We start from the raw sequence: 19,122 nt of genomic DNA, 5'->3' as shown, positions 1-19,122 counted from the left end.
ATTTGTTATTATTTATTTATCTATGTATCATGGCAACATGGTATGATTAGTTTTTTAATTAACAGTTCCTTCATTTAACGATGAGCGGGGTTTCAATCCAGTTGAGAAAGGGTAATGCAGGGTGAAGATGATGATGTTGCATCTGCAAGGAACATAAAGGCAAAACGTGAAAATGGCTTTAATATTCACATGATTTTTTATTTTGACTTTACCATTTACAAGAAACAGTCATGTCTGTTCAAACAATGAACTGAAGAGTTTTAGAATTGCTGTGGAATAAGAAACTACTACAAGAAGCTATGGTGTCTTAATAAATGTATAATACATTCTTACATTTGTGTTTACATAAAGGGTCTTTTTTGCTTTTACTAAACGATGGCAGAAACTCTGAAAGACCCACAGAACATCCAAGGATTTGGTAACTTTTTGGGATTTGCATGATGAGAAGACAATCAGTGAGCAAATTACATGTTTTATTTTTGTTGTTGACCAATTTCTTTAAAAATAAGACTTTTTTTTTTTTAAGATTTTTGGGGGCTCCGATGGACTTTAAAAGCACAGAGATCAAGAAACCTTGCAGAAAAAGGAGGATGACATGTAGCAAAGTCCACAGGTCAGAGCTCAACTCAGCACCTGCTTCAACAAGAACTCCCAGCCTTCATACATGGGGCGTCCAAACATTTCTTACCTAGCTGTAAATGGTGCCTCATTGCATTCTAAATCTAAATCTAGGTAAAACATACCATTGGCTAGTCGACACTCCTCTTCCCTCTGTAAATCACTGGAGAACAAGAGATTAAAATAACATTAGAAAAGACATTTAGGATTTAAAAATGAATCTGAAATTGCTGTTAGAACTTCTGTGAGGTCACACACTCACCTGTGCCAACATTACTCCCTGAACAAGTGACTTAAAGGGAAGAAACACAAAAATTCCGTTAATTGTCGTCATTTGTAGCCAAATTATTTTCCAGATGGAAATTTAAAAAAGGGTTCAGACTTTACAACTTTTAGATTGCTCTGTGATACCTGAGTACAGTCTTTGGGGGCAGAACAGGACTTTGCTGCCCTCTGGCGTGAGTGGGGACACCATTACATGATAGACGTCCCCACATTGGATGTTGTCAACGTCACAGCTGTTCTCCCCAGGAGACGCAGTGCAGGTGTAGTTGTTGCTGCTACCCACCATCTCTGCGATGGAGCTGTGACTGCTGCTTGTGCTGCGCCAGTAAACCCTCAGGGAGTTTTCGGCCATCCTGTACAGCCTGATACCCGACGGGCAACAGGCACCTATGGGAGACACGCTCTGATGAAGTGACGTGTTTGTTGTGGCTTTATCATTAATAACAGTATGTAATAAATTACTGGTTTTGCCTTCATTTTTATCAAAATATCTTTAGAAATCTAAATACTGTGTCAATTCATACACCCCCTCAGATCATAACTGGTTAAATCAATAAGCAGAGTAATAGATTCAGAATGGTTCCTTAGCAGAGTACCTGTTATTGTGTTTATGTTGGCAGATATTTGGTTATAGACTGTGGTCAGTTTTTCACAATTTAGTAAGAATGCTGTCGGATACAGTCACTCAAAACAGGTCGAAACAAATCACTAAAGGCTGAGGAATTTTGGGAAACTGTTAAACTACTTTACAGATATGTAACTAATATTTGTTTTCTTACTTAAACATTTGTAGGTATAAAAGGTTTATCTAGCAAGATTTTAACTGTAAAAATAGCTACAGAATGAAAATGTTCATTTGATTTAAAAGACATGTTGGGACAAAAACCCAAAAATATTTGAAACATTCTCATAGGAAACTAAATCTAGTGTATAAGGATTGTAAAAATTGTTTTATGAAATGACTGAATACATCTTTTTTATTTTGTGGCAAAAAGAATCAGCTTGAACTTAATATGAATACATTCCAATAGTCATGTTTTCTTGAAATGAATTATCCTTTATCCAGGCTTTACCATCAATTCTTCCTCATTTCAAGTTATTGTACTCACATATTCTGAAATTTTGGAAGTAAATGCACAAAAAAGACGCTATTATATAAAGTATACACTGTGCTTGTTATATCCTGACCATCAGTAGAAAACGTCACTCACTGGATGAGAAGCCCTGATAAGTGCAGTTAGACACGCTCCCACTGTGGCTGAAGGCCTCCATGGTGACAGTGTAGTTCGTGCCACAGGTGATGCATCCCATAAGGCAGTGAGAATCCTGGGTGTGGCAGCGGGCATAACCACGTGGTGACATCAGAGAGGTGATGAATGAGTGCGCCCCTTTAGAGTGAGACCATGAGACGTTGGTCATCGCCTGAGTCACCTGATCGACTGTTAGATTCACCGGGCAACACGGCTCTGTAAGAAGATAATACATGTGGATTCACATTTACAGACTTTTAAACATCGCTTTTCAATAAATGAGAAAATAAATTAGACTGGTTGGAAATTGTTAGCATTAGGTTTATTTAACATCAATAATTGCAGCTACACAAAAATGAAAACACTCCAGGGGTATTTTTATGCCTTTGAATATAGAAAACTCTTTCAATTAAATATCTCCACCTAAGGAAGTTAATTTAACATTTAGGCAGTCATGGCCTTAAGGTTGGACGTGTTTTTTCATTGATTTTTATCATCTTTTACATGATTGGATAACCATTTTCCTTGGATTTATGACCCATGCGTCACACTTTTCACCTGATTTGATTCGATCCAATTCTCACCTGTTTCTAATGAGGCAGAGTAGCTGGGTAGACTCTGGCCAGCGGTGCTGGTTGCGATCACGCTGAATTCGTAGGTTGAGCCACAGGGAAGTTCAGTTATGTCACAGCTGTTTCCAGTGGTGGTGCAGGTGTGTTTGCTGTGATCTCCGTCTGCACTCACAGTGTAAGTAGCATTCCTGTTGTTTGCTGTCCAGCTGACACTGATGGAAGAGTTTCTTTGGTCCAGCAGTAGATTTGTGGGCATGCAGGGCGCTAATGTGCACAAGATGAAAGCATTAAGTAAAAGTCCTTTTGTACTGAACTGAGCTTTTTTGAATATACTATATAGATAAATCATTTGTACCGTATTTAATATTTTGGTAAGGAAATAGCATTAGAAACAAAGTGACTCTCCAGTGGAGGCAGCCATGACTTAAGAGAAAAATGCAGCAGGATGTTAAGGAGATAGTGTATAATGATTTTCTACCTGTATCTTTGGTATGAGCTTTGCAAGCACGGTTGCATCCACTAATTTCATTGCAAGGAGTCACCACCACGCTGTAGGTGCTGTCACAGCTGAGATCAGAGAGGGCACACACCGGCGCTGTGTCATTACAGAGGATGACCTCTGAACTGTCTGCAGCCCGAGTCTCGTACAGCTCGGCCCCCCGTGAGGCTGCCCACATGATCTCCAGAGTATCAGTGCTCACCACAGACACAGACACGGCCTCTGGACAACAGGGCACTGCAACACAGAGGTTAACGCATGCATAAGCAAATATGACTGTTAAGTCTCATTAAGATACCACCTCTGCTGCTACTTACCGGTGGTATGGTTTAGAACCTCTCCTTCAGGACTGCCCCCTGCACTGTTGACCGCCAACACAGACATCAGGTATGTGTAGCCACACTGGCAGTGGTAGGTGCAGTTGTTGTGAGTGGTGTTGCAGGTCTCCTCACTGCCATCTCCCTTCTTGATGAAGGCCGCATAACTATCAGCATAAGGTACTGTGTTCCATGTCAGTGTGCAGTTTCCTTCAGATGGCTCCACAAGAACAAGAGACTCTGGTGGGCAGGGAACTGACGGCACAACACAGCAGAGTTCAGCCATATTCATATTCTGGAAGTGTCGTATTGTTTTTTTTCTTTTCTTTTTTTATGTGTCAAGAAAGCCTTTGTCAGTAGTAACCACAAGCATATATATTACTTCAATTTTTCTAGATATCATAATGCTTTATTGTATATTAAAGCATCTTTATTCCTGTATGTTGTTGTTTTAAATCATGAAATTGATAACAATGGAAATCAGAAACAAGCAGCTAGTAAATGTATTTAGTGGTACTATTCATTTAGTGTTTTATCATGTTTGAGGAGAATGTGGTAATAAAAATAAATAGTTGTTTTCTCCTGGTAAATACGCACAGCTGCATTTAAACTCATCTTTGTTCATCAGAATCACTCAGAGGTTTTCCATTATAATTTCAATAGCTTTTAGCTAAATTTCATGTGTGGATACAGTCGGTCTGGCTGTCTTAATCTGTGTATTTGCTGTGAATCTATGTATGTCTGCTTACTGCAATGTTGGTACATAACATTTCTACATATCACAGATAGGTGCATATATGTTTCTGAAACATTATGTTTCTGAACATTATTTTAGCCTGATCTAACATAATATTCTGTGGCTTTGTCACTTTGGCTTCACACTGCAGTGTACTGCTTACCCTTTAGCTTGCTGCACTGTGAAATTTGCCTTCAACTCCCTGCAACTACTAGCCAGTTAAATGGAGAAACAGTATCTATCTGATCTCAGAACCTGCAGGTCAACATATCCATATCACAACTACTCACAGGTGATGAAGGTCACAGAGTTGGATGGATGGCTGGGCCCAGCATCGTTTGAGGCAATAACATGGATGGTGTGTACTTCTCCACAGCCCACTGCAGGCAGAGTACAGGAGCTGGAAGTGGTGTTACATGTGATGTTCTGGTCACTCATCACATGATACTCAATAGGTCCATCAACATTTGTGTCCAGTTCCCAGGACACAGAAAGTCCGGCCACGTTATTATTCACCACCACAGACACATTGACAGAAGATGGCGTTGGGGGTCCTGGTTAAAGAATAAAATACAGTGAAGACAAAGCCGATAAAGGACAAAAATTGAAAACATGTTGATACCGTTTTGACATATTTCTGAGACTGTTTTTTTTATGTTATACATTTTGCATTTTGTGAAAAGTATTGCTGTTTCCTCCATGTATTTCTTAGATGGCTGTGGCTGTTCTAGGCCTTTTAAAACTAAGCTAATGTTGATGCAGAAATCCCCACACATAGAAGCTTTAAGTTAAACTTTTGTAAGTCAGTACTCTTCCGTTGCTTTAAACATTTACTGTGTTCATAAGAGCGTGTTTTCAATTTCCTATAATACAATAAAAAAATAATGAATTAATACTCTTTGATTAATACTTTTTTGGTTTTCAAGGCTAACAGTCTTCAGTGAATGCAAATCATGATGGAGCACCTTCTAAGATCATTATCGATTAATTGTGATATAACAGTATTGTTTATTACCTATGAATAGATAATTAACTATGACTATTGTGGTAGTAATTTACAGATGATTAGAATGTTTGGGTTTTTTAACTCTGTAATGATAGCAAAAACCCTCTGGATCTTAATTTCATGAGTGGATCTGGTTGTCTTTTCACTAAGCGCCGATGTTCTTTCATCGAGTTGAAGTTGAACTCAACCTTACTGCGCTCACATTCTGACATTCATTTGCCCAAAAGCACTGACAGTATCATTGTTGTTATTTTCAAAATTTCTAAAAATGCTGTAATAATACTGTGATGATGAATTAGTTTGGCAACTGTAAATATGCAGTGAAACTCAGATATTGTAACAGCAGTTGGTAGAACTTTTTTAGAGCAGTTTTTAGGATATCACCTGACACCTTTATGGACATATTATTGTATTTTAATAGAATTTGTTATTGTAAACACATCGATAAAGCCCCGGACATAGAAGTGTCTCAGTGTCTCCTTACGTGTTGTCTGGTTGGTGTACAAACTGCCCTCTCCCTTTCGGCCCTCAGGGTCCCAAGCGAAACCCTTGATGACATAGATGGAACCGGCATCCAGGCCAGGGATGGTGAGATTGGTGTTGGTTGTGTTGTGTGAAACTTGATCGTTGAAGCCAAACTTGTATATGGACAAGGTGTATTGGACAGCATTAGCAACAGGTCTCCAGGATACAACGATGCTGTCGTTGCTGGGAGAGGAGGTGGAGAGCTGAGGAGGAGGCAGAACTGTGGAGGAAAAGAAAGTTTCACACGTTTTAACACAAGTGAGATCATCTGAAAGATTATGACAGCAATAGTTTAACTTTTAGAGGTCAACATAATTGTTCTATAGAATCTGAAAACGTGTAACTTCACAGGGCTGTGGTAAAAATCTCTACAAGCTCCATCTACAGTTGAATTCTTACGTGGAATTGGTATGAAAGCCTCACGGATCAGATGTAATATTGGGTGGAGGAGGGGGAGAACCTATTTCTGATAAACAAGTTAAACAGTTAATCTAATTTTACAAACTGTAATGATAATGCTTAATATTACATAAACATGATTTTTTTTTAACTTTGTTTGTTGTCTATTTATTGATTATTATTCTCAAAAGAATGAACAAACTTTTGAAGCCAAGACATCAGGGGCTTTAACCCTATTGTATGTGACTTTGGTCTTGACTCAGATCTGAGCTGCAGTGTCAAAGGCCACTCTGGAAATATGAAGCTCCTATTTTAAATATAAGCTCTTTAATGTCAAACAGTGAGAATAAAAGTGTCAAACTGATTTTGTTTTGTTTTTTGGCTCGTACGGGATCAAATGTTCCCCTGAGGAGCAGGTGGAGATGAACTGTGTAGAGCTGTGTATTAAGGATGAGGTCAACTCTTTGTGTTGGGGATAGAGAGGGTCAGGTAGAGTTACCATCGATACAGGAGAAGCCCCTCAGGGGTGCTGATGCATTTCTTGGGTAAGGCAAACCAAGATATTCACCAATGAGTTGTGTATACAAAACTGTATATAGTGCCCCTTCTATGGCACAGCAGATCAAGTGACTTCTGCAGGGCAAAAGGAAGTGATGAGAACAGTGTTCTGTGATTCTTAATAAATATGACTCTTTTCTTCACATAGACCAGCCCTCCGGAGTTATTTTTTCTGTTGTATTTTGTTTCCCAGCTGTGAAAATGAAACAAGTGAAAATCCTTCAAAATAATAGCGATACTGTAATATTTAAAAAAAAGTACCTGTCTTTGCAGTCACAGGAGCCGATGGCTGGCTGCGGCCCATGTTGTTCTCTGCCATGATGCTGAGCGAGTACTCAGTGTAGGGGGTGAGAAACTTAATCTGAGCAGGGGAGGTCAACACTTTGTCCTCTCTGAAGAAGCCATTGGTGTTCTGAACTCGTATGATGTAATGAGTTGCCCCAGATTTCAAAGTAAACTCTGCCATCAAGGTCCTGCTATCCTTCGGCTTAACGGTTGTGATGGGATCCATCATATCAGGGGCTACAACAATCATAACAGTTCAGATCAAAGATGACATCAGATATAACAACACATCAACACGACACGTAAAGTTAACGGAGGAGCGTTCTCCATATTCTTACCATTTGCCCCTGTTATCCACCTATTTCAAGAAGTTTCAACAAGCTTTTTCCACAGAATCTTCTTGCTACATTTTAGAAAATAACTCACTGAACATAATTACAAAGATGTAACTGAAGAAAATGCTATTATAACTGATGAGTACAGTCTATAAAGCCTGAGCAATGCAATTACTTTTTGTTCTCCTCTGCTCAGTCCTCCTCTGGCACCTGCTTACTTCAGTCTCTAATATTTAACTTTAGATTTATTTGCATTTTCATTTCAGTGTTAGCTATCCTGGATCCAGCCTAACTTTTCATATTTGATTTTTTTTATACACTACATATTTAAGACAGCAGATTGCAATCTAAACTGTACTACACAAACTTTGTAGAATATAATAATACAAGGTTAAAAAGAATTTAACAACAATTAATATTAAAAACGTTAAATGTTATCAAGTGCTTAAATAGTACAAAAATGGATGAAAGAGAGCCTCACCTGTTGATGTTTCAGTAGAAGCAGAGCTCAGTGTTGCTTCAGAAGCATCCAGAGCTTCAACAGTGAAGATATACAACATGTCTTGAGAAAGAGAGCTGATAGAGCCCATCACTATGTTTGGACCAAATGTGGTAAAAGCGATGGGGTTGCTTGGTGAGCTTTTGAAGGCCACAGTGATCTTGTATGAGGCAGCTCCGGGGTATTTGGTCCATCTGAGAATCACAGTCTTAGATGTTGCAGAGAAGATGGATACCTGGATATCTGATGAGAGTGATGCAAAAAGTACAGATCATTATACCACATGTTTGTCATACTTAAACAGACATTCTTCTACATGTGAATTTTACTATGCAATCAGTGGTTTATCTTTCTTTATTCTCATTTGATAAAACATAGTCATTTATGGTTTTAAAAAAATACAGTACAGTACCTGATTGGGCTGCAGCCTGTAAATTTAGAGAAGAGGGTATTATGACATAATAGTTGTATGTAAATGTTTAAAATCAAAGTTTTTTTTTATACTTACCCTAATCTGGTCATGCTATGTTAACTACATTTAACGTTATTTTTGTGCCAGATTTTTTTTTTAAGAAAAGGCTCTGTAAATCAAGATCATTACTGTACCTGTGACCATATGCTCAGCAAAACAAAAATTCCCAGCCACTTCATAACACCCATTCTTCAGGTTTGTCTCTGAAACACTCCTCTAATGGTTGTACACTTTCTGGTTGATTCCTAATAACACTTCTCTTTGATGGTTTCACCTTTTTTTCTAATCATACGTGGTGTCTGTGCAAGATGAAATACCAGCATCTGGCTCCTCCTAGTGAAGAGCAAATATCCAATCATACTGAAGCAGGGAGATACAGCTTGGGATAAGTGAGTGTTGAGTAGCATGACAGGGTAACATCTTTGTTGCTATTGGCAAGATATTATATATTCAGGGATGTAGCAACCAAATCTGCCATGTACATTGGTTTGGCAAAGAAGCTGGACTTCCCCTTACTTGAGTTTCAGATGTATTTCACATACAAATAGAGATACTCAAAAGCAGCAGAAACCCTGATCATTCCAAGAGAATAATCTTTAAAAGAATTTTTAAAAAAAATGTTCATGACAAAGTTTTGACACTGTAAGGAGTCAAATTTATTTCTAAATGGTTGAAGAAACACTAAACGCATTTCGTCTTTTTAACATCTAATATTTATACATCTTTATTAGTTTCTAATATTTAGTTGTGAATTTAAAAGTGAAACTGCTTTACAATCTATCTACCTTACCATGAGTCACCAGTTGTTTGTCTTTTTTATATTCATCTCTTTCACCAACAGCTTTAATTTTTCTCCATCTACCGCACTACCGGACAGAAAAGGCATTTTCTATCTGTAGTATTAAAAAACTACAACCACGCCCCGTCGCACACTTGATGACGCAGTTGACGTCAGACTCCACTGACACCGGACCAACAGGAAGAAGAGGCGTTGAGGAAAAAAAGAAATCAAGATGGCAGCGGGTTCAGACTACGGGCTGAAAAGAATAGTTTGGAACAGTAAGTTAATTTCGTAGAGCGTTTCGTGGCATTGTAAAGTTTAGCTTTTTTTATTAAGTTGCTGGGTTACAAATTACGTGCTGTTATTAATAACTTCTTATTGAGTGACTTGGCATTTCGAGAGTGTCGCGAAAAGTTCAGTTTGACTCTACTGTATTTTGCAACGGAAGTTCACAAACTTGGGATCAGATGATAGAGTAAACAACGACCGACTAAACTTGGCTAAACACTTGTTGTTTGCCATACTTCTCCCGACTTCTGTAGCATACTTTTTGTGGCAGTTGTCTACGTGAGGTCACTTGTATCGCCTGTAGCTCCACCTCATCCATGCATGCTAACACTGTTTGAATTGGATCAACTACTGACGCAAACATGCTCCAAATAACGACTTTCGTCTGGTTAGTTACGTTGTAGAGCGAAATGGCTTTGTAGGACGCTAAAGTGTGGTACACAAGGCGTTGTATACGTTATATATCTGGCCTAAGCTAATCTTTAATATCTCCATAAAGTCTAACAGGAGAGTTTTTATGATGGATATAGTATTAATGCTGATGTTGGAGTAGTCATAACAAATCACAACTCATAGCTTTCTAAATAAAATCAAAGTTGATTCCCACCAGAAAGCTAATTAATCCTTTAAATGTACTTGATCAAAGATACAAATATTACCAGGATAACGTTTTTAACTAATAGTACATTTATTTTTTGCTTATTTGCATTAGAGCCTTTACTTTCTAAATTACAAGTTTTCTGAAATGTTTTGAATGTGTAAATTAAATATGATTGCTTTGCTGTTTTGCTTAGATTTCCACAACAATAAAGATAAAACCATTTGATAAAAGCAGGTTTGTAAGTTTTTTAGTGAGTTTTTTACAGAGGTGACTATGGACTTTTTTTTTTTATTCAGTGCTTAATTGCCTTTCATTAATAATTATTTGGTAGAATACAGGTATTCTGAATTATTAAATTTGAATATTTAAATAAGAATAAATAAACTCTTGTTTGCATAAATAGTTGAAAATGAAAGATAATCACAAATGCGGATTCTGGAGATTTTCTGTCTCTGAAAAAAATACTCTAAACTTAATGAAAGAAGTAATGTTTTTTTCTTGTGTATTTTGTTTTGTAATGGACTGTTAATAGTTATCCACTGATGCCTACACACATTTGGCAGTCATCTCATTGGTTTGTTTTCTGCCAGAAGTAACTTTGTTTGAACAAGAGGACGAGGTTGGAGAGAATTTCTCTGATTGGAAAAGCAATAATCTCTTTTAATCTAGCTAATGCAACCTTTATGAGTTATGGGGAAGATATGTAGACCTGTTATTTCATGAGAGTATTTGATGCTTTTTGAAAGGGTTTTGCTTGAGTGTTCTGAGATGTTTTGACTACTGTTATGCAATGTGTTCATGACTGTGTCCATCTGTTATATTAAGCCTATGGTTTCAGCATAATATCCAAGACAGATTTTTAATAGTATTATCATGAACGTGAATGCCTACTGGTTTTACTCCTATTCTTCATGTTGTTGTGCTTTGTGTTTCTTACAGGAATAAAAGACAACATTATCACAGACTGTAGAAAATCTGAAGTATGGAAGGTAGGGCGAAACCGCAAGATTGTTACTGCATAAACAAAAAAAGCTTGACATTACAGATGACCTGTTATTCATGCACAATGACTGACAAAATACTTAATTTTCAGGCTTTGTTGCATAACTGTGCAATCACTACATATGTATCTTCACAGATATTAATTCTGGACCCCTTTACCACCAAGCTCCTCTCATCATGCTGCAAAATGTCCGATCTGATGGCAGAGAAAATTACAAGTAGGTTGAGAGGTTTCCATTACAGTAAAACCAGACTGTTTTCTTAAAATACAGGCATCAGTTGGAACTAATTATAATCTGTATGTGGATTATTTTGACACAGCTATTGTTAAAGGGAGTGTTTTGTTTCTTTAGTTGTGGAGGACCTGTACAAAAACAGAGAGCCTGTTCCTGAAATGAAGGCAATCTACTTCATGACACCAACTTCGAAGGTTTGCCATCATAACCTTGCAACGATCAGATTTGTTGCATATTAATCTTCTGCCAAGTTCTCCCTTGATATCTGAATTTGTTTTCACAGTGTGTGCAAGCCTTTATAGATGACTTCAAGCCCAAACCCAAATACAAATCAGCATATGTTTATTTTACTGACTGTAAGTGACTTAAAATTGTCCCTTGAATCAACTTTAATTACAAATTATCAGACAAAAAGACAAATAACCTAATCAAAAGTTATTTTGGTTCTACAGACTGCCCTGATGACCTGTTCAACAACATGAAGCTCTACTGTGCAAAGTACATACGCGTCTGCAAAGAAATTAACATCTCCTTCCTGCCACAAGAGGCACAAGTGAGTGGTTACAGCTGGCAAAGTTTGTTCTTCTAGTTTCACAATGTCCCACTTCCTGTTTTTAATCCAAAATTTGTTCTAGGTTATTGCTACTGACAGAGAGAAAGCCTTAATACTCTTGAGTGAATCAGTCACAAGTGTTGGCTGCTTCAAGCTACTAAACTTAACTTGTTCTTTTATAAATTTTGAAAATAACAAAACATCTTACTTGTTCTCAAAATTTGTTGCGTATTCCCTTTAGTCATGAGGTTGGGGATATTATCAGAGATTAAAAACTATTCATTGTATGCTTGCATACAAATGATTTCCTGTGCATATTTCAGGTATTCACATGTGATAATCCAGAGGGATTCAGAAGCATCTACAGTCCTCACAGTCAGGACAAAAAGAAGACACTGGAGACACTCGCAGAACAGCTTGTCACACTCTGTGCTACATTGGACGAATACCCAGGGGTCAGATACAAGAAGTAAGCCAAAGAAGATTTAGTTTCTGAGGTTACAGCACATCACTGCCCTAAAGCAGAAGAATGCTTTTTATGAGAAGAACTTTCACCTTACCTAGTGTTACCTAACTGTGGCAGAAAATGAGATTTAGGCTGCAGTCAGAATAAAAAAATAAATAAATTACTTGCTGTCTGACCGCACTGTAAATCGTAATCGTGAATGACAAGTTTTGAAAATAATCTGGAAATTGTCAGGCCCGGTCTCCCATTAAATGATGTCAGAGACTTATGGGTGTTGGTAGGGTTGTGGTCGATTCTACAGTTTACTGATCGTCCAGTGTACACCTTAAGTGGAGCAGACATTCCCCCTTAAAGCACCTCACTTTGCTCTTATTTTAACTTAATAGGCAGAAGATTATATAAAGCACCTCACTTTGCTCTTATTTTAACTTAATAGGCAGCAGATTATATTTGAATGTAGAGCTTGGAAAATGTGTTGCTCTTATTTGTCTACAAAATGAAACATAGATAAATAAGTAAATAGTCCATTAAAAAGCTAATCATTGATATCAAATCAGAACAGCTTGCAAGAAACGACTGACAGTTTCTGACATCAAAATATGATGAAAAATAACTAAAATCTTTCTCTAAGTGGCAACTAAAAAACACCATAGGAGTCAGTTTGATGTCTGTTATGTTACAGTTGCTGGATTAACAAGTTCTGGTATCTGAAACATCAATATGGATTGTGATAACGCCACTGTGATAACTCTTGGAATTCAATTTATCATAAATAGAGACAGCAACATGGAGAACGCCAAAACTCTTGCTGAGCTGGTCGACTACAAGCTGGCGAAACATTATGAGCTGGATGACAGCGGTAAGAAGAAGGTGAGACACCTGCTTAACAAAGAATGTTGACAGGACAAACTGAGTCTTAGTCTTGGGAGTATGGGAACCTTGAAGTCTGGTGTTATTTTCCTCTTACAGCTTAACGAATGTCATTGTGTGAAAGGAAAAGGAAAAGCATCCTTTTATTGCCTTAAGCGGATAGAATTGTTCATTCACCCGAAATTTGAAAAGTTTGAAAAGTTAAGCATTATCACAGAAAATCAGAGGAAAGTCGTGTCATTATCAAACATTTTTCACATAAAATGCAGTATTTTACCTCTGATTTCCCCTCCATCTCTAGGGAAAGACCCAAGCCCAGCTGTTGATAGTGGAAAGAGGTTTTGACCCCGTGAGCCCAATCCTGCATGAGCTCACCTACCAGGCCATGGCATACGACCTTATTGATATCCAAAACGACACCTACAAGTAAACCTTTTTCTGCATCTTCCTGTACTCAGAATTACACACAGTCACCCCACTGCGCCACATTGTCGTTATGCTAGTTGAAACTAATTATCTGGGTTAACTTGTGGCCAGGTACAAGTCCAAAAATGACTCGGAGAAGCAGGCCCTGCTGAATGAGGATGACATGCTCTGGGTGAAGCTCAGGCACAAACACATCGCTGAGGTTTCAGAGTATGTGTGCAACATTCGGGTGAGTGCAATATCCTGTTCTTTTGTCGTCACTCAGAGCTTAACCTTGTTATTTTCTTACAATAGACAAATCCCCAAGATGCTTAAGGAAATATCTGCTAGCAAGAAACAGCCAGATGAGAAGGTAAAGTACTGGTGTTTCTGCTTGGCTGCTTCTCTGGTATCTTTAAATATCCCCTATATACTTAAGATCATATCTTAATCAAACGCTGATTTTACTTTTTCCTCAGATCACGATCAGCAACTTGGCCCAAATGATGAAGAAGATGCCTTCATTCCGTAAGCAGGTGACAGAGGTATGAGGCACCACTTAAAATAACTTTAAGACCTGAATTGCACTTATCATAATGTCATCTATTCAGCTTGGATTTGAAATTGCTACTGAATTTCTTCAAGGACTATGCCTTGAGATTAATTCTAGGACAAATGAAACGCTAACAATATTTGCTTCCAGCAGTTGTTTCAGATGATTACAGATGTAGGTGATCATTATGTTGTGGTTGGGTGTGGTGTCTCCACAGCCTGTTATCATGTGTGATGGCTTTGTCATGATTTAGCAGCAAAGTAGACAGATATATTATATATATTTTGATTATTTTTTAACTACTCTCTCTGTCTGCCTTAATTCTAGAAAACAATTCATCTGCAGTTGGCTGAAGACTGCATGAAACATTTTTCCAACAACGTGGAGAAACTCTGCAAAGCTGAACAGGTCTGTCTGCGCTCTGTTGTCTTTTTCACCACTGCTTGTTCAAGTATATGCAACATTTTCCAAGCAGAAAGGGCCTATTCTTTAGCACTGTGCAGATGGTACCTGTCCACAGAGCTCGCAGTTGGCTTTCTGACTTGACCTACTGTTAGAAAAATTCTCAAAATTAGGCTCAGAGTCGCTGGATACAATTAACACAAAACATTTATTTCTTGCAAGAAAGAGACAAGTCCGCACAACCTGTCAGGAAGCTGGCTCAGAGTTGTCTGCCAACAAAATGGTGCTCTTGCTATTTATATTGTTTATGCTTGCTGGCCACACAATGTTATGGGAAAGGGACATTCGATGTTATGGGAAAAGGCATTACTAGCCATTTAATTTTATGGGAAGACGGCCCATTTCCAAACCTTCTGTTATGTTACATAACTAGTTCTGTGAAATGTGTTTTGGAAAACCTTTGAGGCAAGAAGTTAGACATTCACTTAATGAGTATGTCTACGTCTTAGATCTAAAAGGCCCATTTCTTGTGAGTTTCCAGAAGTGGAAACTCCCAAAAGAAGTGGAAAGACATGGAAAAGAGGTGGAAAGACGTCCTTTAATTACACAAAGTAATCTCAATTGTATGCAAAATAAGGAGTGACCACTGTGACCTGTCTCTTGAAATTTCAACATTTCTCTTCAAGAATTAATAGTATGACAGCTTGGACTTGGACACAGACTTTGAAATGTCAGATTCTGATTCCTCATGATCTCCTTTGATGAGTACCTTTCTGTAGCTCTCACTACTGACCTACGTCAGCCGTAACGGTAATCTACCAGATGTGAATTATGCTTTGTGTTTTCTGTGAAGGACCTTGCTGTTGGTTCAGATGTGGACGGAGTGAAGGTTAAAGATCCAATGAGGACTCTGCTGCCTGTACTGCTGCACCCATACAGCACCCACGACAAGATCAGAGCCGTGCTGCTCTACATCTTCAGCCTCAGCGGTAAAACGAAAAACAAGCCGACCTCTGTTAATGAAATGTGTTCAATTCCTGCTGACCTTTCAGTCAGTTTTTATCTTTAACACAAAATTTCGATAAACCTTTTTTTATTGACTAAAGTCACTCATAATCAGTTATTTGATTAAAAGGTTGTAGCTCTAGTAAACCATGTGGTGTGTGTAAAAACAGGAACAACAGATGAGAACTTAAACAAACTTATCCAGCATGTTAAGATTGAGGACGAGCGAGAGTTTATCCTGAACTGGAAAGAACTGGGCGTCCCCATCATCACATCGGTAAGAGGAGCAAATGAGAGGATTATTTCATTCACAAAAGTGGTTGTAGCTGAAGGCTGGGTCTCTACACTGTAATTTCTTTTTTTATTTTAATCATGTTGATGGTCTTTTTGTACTTTTGGTTGCAGCCGAGTTTCTTTTCTCGAAAAGCTACCCGGCGGGATCGTTCCCAGGAGGAGAAGTACAACCTGTCGAGATGGACTCCAGTTATAAAAGATGTGATGGAGGTCAGTGAGAAAATTCTGACAATAGATGCCATTAGCTGTTGTGTGATCACGCAGCGTTAACGTCTTTATGCTCTTACAGTTAAGTGCTATTTAAACAGCTTAAGCCTCATCGGCTTCATGTGGGCCATCACAGCCCCTCTGAATGGTCTCCAACAGAACTGTGACAGCAGAACAAAAGCAGGTTATCACATTCAGGTCATCTGATAGGCAGTGTCGCATCTGTGTATATGTTATTATGTACCAGTTGCATTTATAGAGCACAACAAGGCACCACTTTTGTGTAGACCTGTGGATGATCCTTCTGTTTCCATTCCAACATCCCTCGGTACTTATGCTCAATTGCTTTTATTATACGTTGAAAAGGTTCCATAAAGAGATTATTACAATAAGATAAAAATAGTTTTGTGTAGGAACTGCAGTAGGATGTCACTGCAGATGTAATCTGCAGCCTTATCAACACTTCAGCTATGAAAGGAAGACATCCATGTCGAAAATGTAGATTTCTCATTTGCATTTTCACTCTGTCTCGTGGCTACGTTTTCTGGTGGTTGTTTCATTTAAATCATTTAAAATCTGAGTTCATTTCTCAGAAGTGGTTGGGGAACTGAGAAGTTTTAATTAAACTCCCCTGCTGAATCACAGTTCTGTTATTCTACACGTTGGTCGTCTTATGAAGATGATTAGATTAAAACAAGGCTATTGGTTATTTAAACTGAGATCAGTTTTTAAAAAAGCAGAATTTGCATCTCTCCAGTTTAAATTGAAAATAGCGATTTGTAACAATTCGATTTTTGTGTCTTCCTGTCACCTTGTAGATAATTTCTTAGCAGTTTTCACCACCTTGGCACCTGCTGTCCTATACATGTGCTTCATGCGTGTCCTTTTGCAGCAGAAAAGACACGTTATTGATGTGTGGTTGTATGAAATCATAAGCTGAAACTAAACTGCTTCCTCTGTCTCAGTCTGTATGTGACAGTAAAAAGTTGCAAAATAGAAAATATTGAGCCATATAATTTGATTAAAAAAGCCTCTGGGTCAAAGTAACGCTTCACAGCAGATTGTTTTCTTGTTCTTAAAATATGTTTTGACATCATGGATGCATCTTGTAGTTAACAGCAGTTAATAAACATGTACAGCAGTTTTGTACTGTTCCTATTTCAATAAGCACATCTAGTTTTATATTCCAGTTTGGGAATATAAAGCCATGTTTGTTCCTTTGCTACTTTGCTCAAGTTGCAGTAAATAAAGACTTCAGCTTTGAAATTAGATGACTGAATTGATTTTCTACTTTACTTTTGCTACTTTGTACATGTTTTTATTTCATTCAAGTGAAAACTTGTTCAAACGGATCTAATGGCAAAACATTTTTGGAGCTAATGTAGTATACTTGACAGAATCACACGTAACAACATGTAATCAACTACTGACATTCAATCTCTGTTACCGTCAGGATGCCGTGGAGAACAAACTGGACACCAGAGAATGGCCGCACCTGTCTGAGTGTCCTGCCGCCTGGAATGGCTCTGGGGCTGTCAGGTGGGTGTTTAAAGTGATTGTGCAAAACAGTTTCTGATGCAAAATTCTGCAAGAGATACTTCAGATAGGCTCTTTTTTCCATTCAACCCATTTAATTCATGTCAAAAGCGTCATATACAAGAAAAAACAGCAGCTGACACTTTTGCCTTATTTTCTGGTGCTACAACTGTGCTCAAAGTTATACGTTTTTTGTCATATTCATTATAATAAAACACATGGACAATCCCAATTTGAATCTATAGACAACAATAAGAGGCTGGTAAGTTTTTGTGTGAAAATGTATCTGTATCTGTCTACCTACTCTTACGTCAGGATGCTAACAACTTGTTTTCCTACTTGTTCCATTAAATTTCATCTTAATACGTGTCTGATGCCACAGTGCCCGCCAGAAGCACAAACCCAGTGCTCAGGACGAACGCCGGTCGGGCTCACGTCTCATCATCTTTGTTGTTGGAGGAATAAGCTACTCTGAGATGCGCTGTGCCTATGAAGTCACCCAGGCCGTGAAATCCTGCGAGGTCATCATAGGTGAGCATTAACACCACTTCTACATTACTCCAGACTTCAGCTGATAAACAGCTTTAATTGGCCTTTTAGCCTCCTTTTGAGTTGTATTGGCTGTTTTTATTGCTGGCTTTTTTACGCCCCCTGCAGGAGCCAGTCAGAATTTAGCAAATTGTATTTTTTGACCTCGTGTTTAATCATTTGTGTCCAGGGTCTTCCCACATCCTGACACCCACCAGTCTTCTGAACAACATCAAAGCCTTGAGCAAAGGCCCGATGGAAACCTTTACAATCGAGGAAAGGAGCAACGCCTGAGAAACGTTGCCCCCCCCCCCCATGTAACATCCCCTCAAACTCTCTCATTTTCCTACATGTCATATCATTCAGCACAGTGCACTCAACTCAACTTCCTAAATGGACTACTGAAGGGAATTTACCTTTTGCTTATCTATCTTTATGTCTTCATACCTGGTGCACATTTATAGAAAAAGGTATGAGGACACATCTTCTTTTAACTTCATTCACGTAGCAGATTTTTCTCCTCGTAAGAATGTGGCCTTCTTATGACATATATAGTGTTTGTGTTGAGATTTAATTATATAAATCACATTTTGTCAAATGTAAATGTCTAACATTTGTGCTTGTCTTTAACCTTAATGAACAATACTTGTAATGTTATAGGTGAAGTGAAAGGCCTCTAGGAAGGAGTCAGAAACCGTGTGGTAGTGGGAAACAGCACAAAGCTGATGTATATATTGTTTGTATGCACTGAGTCCCTGCTATGGATTTTGACGTTACTGTTCACTGCGGTTTATAGACACTTAATGTAATTTGGGGAGTGTTTTTAACAAAGTATTTACATTTTCCTTGACTTGAACGACTGACAAATGAATAAATGAAGTGGTTCAAATCTCCATACCCAATAATAATGTTACATCATTTGATGACTGAAATGGTGCTTGAAATACTCTAAATACACATTTTTGTATCGATTAATAGTTTGTTTAAAGAATATGGTGAAAGAACTCAGTTAGCTTGTCCCATTACATCAGAAATACCA

At 38.1% G+C, this 19,122-nt stretch overlaps 2 protein-coding genes across 2 annotated transcripts; one reads left to right on the top strand and one right to left on the bottom strand.

Annotated features, from left to right (window-relative positions):
* Positions 1-749: 749 nt before the first annotated feature.
* Positions 750-8,500, bottom strand: LOC140311405 (fibronectin type III domain-containing protein 7-like). Its single transcript, XM_072388778.1, has 12 exons — positions 8,491-8,500; positions 7,867-8,127; positions 7,027-7,287; positions 5,768-6,028; positions 4,568-4,831; positions 3,542-3,796; positions 3,204-3,461; positions 2,738-2,989; positions 2,115-2,369; positions 1,030-1,290; positions 881-910; positions 750-781 (listed from the first exon to the last, which is right to left on the bottom strand). The coding sequence occupies exons 1-12, from the start codon at positions 8,498-8,500 to the stop codon at positions 750-752; spliced, it is 2,400 nt and encodes a 799-aa protein (XP_072244879.1).
* An 821-nt stretch (positions 8,501-9,321) lies between these two features.
* stxbp3 (syntaxin binding protein 3) lies at positions 9,322-18,980 on the top strand. Its single transcript, XM_072389003.1, has 19 exons — positions 9,322-9,415; positions 10,966-11,015; positions 11,165-11,246; positions 11,382-11,458; positions 11,548-11,620; positions 11,717-11,817; positions 12,141-12,286; positions 13,060-13,153; positions 13,455-13,579; positions 13,691-13,789; positions 13,874-13,931; positions 14,038-14,103; positions 14,439-14,519; positions 15,367-15,502; positions 15,689-15,795; positions 15,924-16,022; positions 17,473-17,558; positions 17,938-18,086; positions 18,274-18,980. The coding sequence occupies exons 1-19, from the start codon at positions 9,370-9,372 to the stop codon at positions 18,375-18,377; spliced, it is 1,779 nt and encodes a 592-aa protein (XP_072245104.1). The 5' UTR covers positions 9,322-9,369; the 3' UTR covers positions 18,378-18,980.
* The last annotated feature ends 142 nt before the right edge of the window (positions 18,981-19,122 follow it).

Source organism: Leuresthes tenuis, unplaced genomic scaffold (genome assembly GCF_036924035.1).
Source record: "Leuresthes tenuis unplaced genomic scaffold, fLeuTen1.0.hap1 SCAF_7, whole genome shotgun sequence".
Classification (NCBI taxonomy): Eukaryota; Metazoa; Chordata; class Actinopteri; order Atheriniformes; family Atherinopsidae; genus Leuresthes; species Leuresthes tenuis.
This window is presented reverse-complemented; position numbering and strand designations above follow the sequence as displayed.

Bases quoted from the DNA above. Each gene is read 5' to 3' on its own strand.
- LOC140311405 (XM_072388778.1), bottom strand. The intron at 4,832-5,767 runs GTAAGGAGACAC...TTCTTTAACCAG, and splicing joins GTACACCAACCAGACAACAC to GACCCCCAACGCCATCTTCT. The intron at 782-880 runs GTGAGTGTGTGA...CTTGTTCTCCAG, and splicing joins AGGGAGTAATGTTGGCACAG to TGATTTACAGAGGGAAGAGG.
- stxbp3 (XM_072389003.1), top strand. From the start codon at position 9,370: ATGGCAGCGGGTTCAGACTACGGGCTGAAAAGAATAGTTTGGAACA. The intron at 11,247-11,381 runs GTAGGTTGAGAG...TTGTTTCTTTAG, and splicing joins GATGGCAGAGAAAATTACAA to TTGTGGAGGACCTGTACAAA. The intron at 12,287-13,059 runs GTAAGCCAAAGA...TATCATAAATAG, and splicing joins CCAGGGGTCAGATACAAGAA to AGACAGCAACATGGAGAACG.